A 5396-nucleotide genomic window follows, 5' to 3' on the forward strand; every position below is an offset into this window, starting at 1 on the left:
TCCCCTCCAATCAATCCAAACAGGAGATCATTAAAATCCCTCCCCTCCCTTCCCCCTCCCTCCCCTCCCCTTCCCTTGATTAAAATCCCTCCCCTCCCCTCCCCTCCCCTCCGTCAAGCCAAACATAGCGTTAAGAGGAGAACACAAATTCAAATTTCAAAAAACACATTTTTCAGGAGAAGCAAAAACCTTTTACGTTTGAACTCATGAAAGGGAAAACTCTTGATCAAATGAAAAAAAAGTTCAATTTGATCCTCTTGGTATTCTGGTTTTAAATTATACTCCCTTCGCTCCTAAATATAAAACCCATTTTATAGTGTAATTTAAACTATAAAATGGGTCTTATATTCAGGACCGGGTGAGTACTTTCTAAATAATTAACTTATTCCCCACCTATATTGTTCTTATTTTATTTTTATCTAAGATTTCATTTTTAAATCTAATATTTATGTTTATTACCCTTTCTTTCAAAATTATTAAACCTAACATTAAATTTTGGGTAAAAAAAATGAGATACAAAAAATATATTAATAGATATTATAATAATGAAAAATTAAATAGGAAAAAAAACACAAATGAAGGATCAAATTAAAATATCACCTATATATATAGTAACAAACAAGAATTTCATCTAATTACTTGTAATGGAGTCAGGGAGGGACACTGAGGAGAAACTATCACATTCATATTCCAAATCCTCAAAACCCCAAACCTCCTGATCTTCTCCTTCCCCTTCTTCTTCTGGCATTTTCCATTTATCTTTATCTATTTCTCCCTCCTCCATCATCTCTAATACCTGCCATTTCACCCCAAAAAATTGAAGGTAAGACTAAAACTGCCAATTTTTTCTGGCCAAGGAAAAAAAAAATTGATATTAACAAAACTAATTGATAATTTGATATTTAAAATTACATCATATTTTTATAAAATATCTTTCATTAAATTTTTGTCTCTCTTCCACAAACACTCTCTTAATTACTTAAAAGCATCATTTTTTCTTTGCTCCGTCCCGAGCTATTCACACAAAAAAAAAAAAAAGCACAGATTTTTAAACTGTTGAAAAGTTGTTAGTTTGTGTAGGTTTTATAAAATGTTTTATAAATAAGAAGGTCATTGTCTTATGAAAAAGAAAAGTGATTAATAAAGTTGTCCGATCATTGCTTTATATGGTTCACGACAAGAACATGATTCCCAAAATGCTCAACTAATTAATTTTATGTAATGCGCCTCTTTGTTGGATGAAGGTAGAAATCAGCATCAACCAACTCCGCGACGCCGTATTATCCGTCACTGAATGAAAATGTCCCCTAGCAACTACAATGCTCCTACTTCTTTTTATTTTAAATATAAGAGTTAGTTAATTGATTCATATGAATTAATAAAAATGAACTAAATTAGTTATTTATTAAAATTGCATTCATTTTTCTAAAATATCCCGCCTTTTATTAGCAATACATAAATCTAAATTTTCTAAGTATACCAATACTTGTAGTTTTGGAAAAAAATGAGAAATAAAAAAAATTGAAATATTATGTTTATGATCAAATCAATCCTTCTTAACTAATTTTTATATTTAGGAGAATGTGGTCATCATATTATACTTGAAAATGGGTTCCACACTTCCACTATTCATAGTTCATAAATAATGAAGTTTGTTAAAATTTTATATTATATATAGATATATTAATGACCTCCTAAATTGGTTTGGTTCTCCAATGAAATATTTTTACAAATGGACCGACTCACTCATAGATTATCCTTTTAAATATCGTTAAATTTATATTAAGATTAGGTAGCACAGAACATCAATCATTAAGACTCTTTAGGTTCAATTTAAAAATCATCTCTAAATTAAGCATGCCGTTATACGATTTAATATGAGAGAGAGAGTCTGCTAAATTGATTTTTATATGAATGAAAAGACAAAAAGAAGATAATAATTCTCACTTCTGACATAGGAAATTTTACATAAGTACGGTTTATTAATATCTCACTAATTAATTTCTTTCTTTACGTTGCTGAAAGTCACTTGTTTAGCGGTGACATTTCTCTCAGGCTATGTTTGGATGAAGGGAAAAGTGGGAGGAAAATGAAGGAGAAAATACTAAGAAGGATAACTTTCAAAAATAGTAAATTTGGTAGTTTTTCCTTTTAATATTCTTGCCTCCCTAAATTTTTTTCTCATCCAAACATGGAGTTAGTCTATTTGAAAGTGATGCAACACATGCAAATATTGCATGAAAATTTGACGAGCTTATGAAAGAAGTATTGAAGAGAATCCATCGAAAATGTACAAGAGCAGTTTTCAGGAGATGATTAGTTTATTAGCATTCTATTTAGCTAAAAATTAAGAAAACTTGAAGGCAAAAGAATCAGATGTAGCAAAAGTACGAGGTGAAGGTACCTGAGTCACGGTAGGTCTCCAAGTGGAAGATGGTCGGATACACAGAGAGGCTGCAAAAGCAAGCTTTGTTAACTCTGAAACATCATAAGCTCCTTCAAGCCTTGGATCCACCAATTTTTCTAGCTCTCCTCTCTTCAATATTGGCCTAGCCTGTGTTTTTTCACAATCATTTAACTGTTAACTTCATCGACCGAACATGGATTATGTATCAAAAGTTTCCAAAAGAATATGATTGAATACCCAGTTGTGTAAACTCTGGTTTGATCCATCCACAGGTTTTCTCCCAGAGATGAGTTCTAACAGAAACACCCCAAATGCAAATGCATCAGTTTTCTCATCCACAATGCCATGCAGGTAATACTCAGGAGCCAAATGCCTGTAAAGTGTAAAACATATAGAATTGTCTCATATTCAAATTATAGTGATCATTATATCTCAGAAAAAGGCTAAGAAGCATATCATAGACAGAGATGCTGAAAAGCTCTAAAATTTTAGAAATTTATGTGTAAGTCTCATGTGGGTGTGTGTATTTGGTTTACTTTGAAAGTGTTCTTTCAGACAGACACAAATGTCTTTTTGAAAGATTTGTGAAATTGCTGGGAAGAGAAGTACCCAAATGTGCCTTCAATTGGGGCAATGGAATGATGAGACCACTGTGAAGGAAGCCATCTCGCAAGTCCAAAGTCAGATATCTGCCACAACCCAAAGGAGAAACTTTCATGATGAACAAGCTATATATAGATCAAAAGCATTGTTATTGAAATAGAGATTCAACCAAAATGGCAAACAGATCAGTAAGAACCTGTGGTTCAAAATCTGAAGTCAAAAGAACGTTGGAGGCCTTGATGTCTCTGTGAATTATTCTTCTCTGGCAACCCTTGTGCAAGTAATGGAGGCCACGTGCAGTCCCAAGAGCAATTTTATGCCTTACTTTCCATTCCATGACAGGCTTATTCTCATCTGATGCACAAATTTTCTCAGCTAAAGAAAATAAACAAGAAATAAAACAAAAGAGATTAGCCATTTGGATGGCATTGATTTAATGTACCATGAAGAAGAGAAGCAACAGAGCCTCTAGAGGAAAACTCAAAGACGAGGTAAAGTCCATTGTCAATACAGCAACCAAGAAGTGGTAAAACATTTGAATGACGAACATGACCAATTGTTCCAATCTCTGTTAGAAACTCCTTCTCTTTCCTCTCATCATTACAGCTTTTTGTTAGCCTCTTCACTGCGATTTCCTCTTTATCTTCTAATCTTCCCTTATAAACCTCTGCATGCCCTCCTTTTCCAACCAGATTCTCTGCACAAAAATGCAATTTTTCAGCACCAAAATCCATAAGAAAAGACCTTTTTTTTTTCCCCCCCTAGACAGAATTATACGTACCAGAGCAGAAGCCATTGGTGGCATCAAATAGTTCTTGATAAGAGAAGCATTTCCAAGTGGGTCTTCCAGGAGTTTCTGCGCCTGCAGGGGTCAAAACTTGTTCCCCAAAACTGCGTCGTTTGAAGGAGAAGAGACGCTTGAAGCTATTGCTCCGAAGATACTTCATTGGAATAAATATGAAACAGAGAACTCTGTTTCATGCAGAGCCACTTTGAGAACACAGAATTTTCCGGAGACACAGAGTGAAGCAGACGCAGAGAAAGGAAAGGAAAACCTCTTTTTGTGTCTGGATCCCTGTCTCTGTCTTTCTCTCCCTCTTCTTCTAGCTTTCACAGAGACAAACACAAAGAAAGAAAGAGACACAGAGGGAGAAGAGGTTCAAAGGATGTTTGTAGTGTTGTGAGTATAAGGAATAGGTTGAAGAAGAGGGATGAGTAATTGTTGTTGTTGCAGAAGGAAACAGTTAATGAAGCTTAAGTTATTAGTCTCTATATAACCTTGAAATGGCACAGCCTGCCCCTCTTCTTCTTGCTACTAATGTTTTTCAGTAGACGGAAAGAGAAACAAAAATTGACACTCTGACGTTCTTAAATGAACATGTTTTTTTTTTAAAGTCAAATTCATATTTTATTGGCTAGATTTGTTGAGAACTATTGATTGAAAATTTTGAAATAGTTTATCTTCAATTGCATTAAGTGGGTAAACCTTATTCAACTATAACAGATTATTAATGGAATAGTAGGGTTGGCGCAGGAGTTGGAAACATTAAAATATTAATTGAGAGTACAAAGGAGATAATATATTCATTCAGAGTTAGTTTGGATCAACTTATTTTCAATAATTTTACCTTATACAAGAAAAATATTTAAAAAAAAATTATCTCGTAAAATATAGAAGTATTTTTTCTTAAGCTTTCCCAAATTGGCACTCATTGTCACATTTTTTCACCAAGTACAAGTATATTTTTATTGGAGACAATCATGTTTAAGATACCATTGAGTACTAAATGAGACACTTATTAAGCCAGGTTGTGAAGACTATTTTCCTTCTGTTAAATCCAACTCTTATTGGTACATTTATTGTCACATTTGTTTTCAAATGCAGTGTTCCAGGAGTTTTCGGTAAGCCATTATAGTGCTAATTTGGAAGTTAAGAAACCTTTATATGATTATGAAATACTTGGTTTAATAAAAGCATAACCTAAATTTGGAATAGAATAAAATAAGAACATTGTATCCATAGGCAATAATTCTCATAGTTCTATTTTATTCACATTTGGAAAAGAAAATTAAAATAATTATCGGCCTAAGATAGGTCATCGGATTACTGTTGGACCAAGTTAGGCTTGACCTGAAATTAATTCCATAGTATCTTAAGAAGCTAACAGTTCCACATGCTATATTCCATAATTAGGTATGACTCACCCTCATATTTGACAAACTCACGCCTGGAAATAATCTATTTATAATATAAATTTTTTTAATAATATCCTCACTAATTATATTGAAACAGTATCTATCTCCTTTTTGTGGACTTTTAATGTAGCTCATAAAGTGATTGAGGCAAATCATATAATATAGGAACGACAACTACAAAGATACATAA

The 5396-nt window shown here is 33.0% G+C and overlaps 1 protein-coding gene across 1 annotated transcript; it reads right to left on the bottom strand.

Annotated features, from left to right (window-relative positions):
• Positions 1 to 631: 631 nt before the first annotated feature.
• On the bottom strand, positions 632 to 4016 carry LOC114744877 (probable receptor-like serine/threonine-protein kinase At5g57670). Its single transcript, XM_028933016.1, has 7 exons — positions 3792 to 4016; positions 3453 to 3707; positions 3207 to 3364; positions 3017 to 3096; positions 2645 to 2780; positions 2405 to 2554; positions 632 to 796 (listed from the first exon to the last, which is right to left on the bottom strand). The coding sequence occupies exons 1-7, from the start codon at positions 3955 to 3957 to the stop codon at positions 632 to 634; spliced, it is 1110 nt and encodes a 369-aa protein (XP_028788849.1). The 5' UTR covers positions 3958 to 4016.
• Positions 4017 to 5396: the final 1380 nt, after the last annotated feature.

The sequence above is a fragment of the Neltuma alba genome, unplaced genomic scaffold (genome assembly GCF_004799145.2).
Source record: "Neltuma alba isolate B1F8T4 unplaced genomic scaffold, ASM479914v2 tig00004466_pilon, whole genome shotgun sequence".
NCBI classification, from domain to species: Eukaryota; Viridiplantae; Streptophyta; class Magnoliopsida; order Fabales; family Fabaceae; genus Neltuma; species Neltuma alba.

What these genes read in the sequence shown, in the direction of transcription:
- LOC114744877 (XM_028933016.1), bottom strand. Translation starts at nt 3,957, where the DNA reads ATGAAGTATCTTCGGAGCAATAGCTTCAAGCGTCTCTTCTCCTTCAAA. An exon ending in TGTTGCTTCTCTTCTTCATG is followed by an intron (nt 3,365 to 3,452) that starts GTACATTAAATC and finishes TTTGTGCATCAG; the next exon opens with ATGAGAATAAGCCTGTCATG. An exon ending in CTTCAGATTTTGAACCACAG is followed by an intron (nt 3,097 to 3,206) that starts GTTCTTACTGAT and finishes GGGTTGTGGCAG; the next exon opens with ATATCTGACTTTGGACTTGC.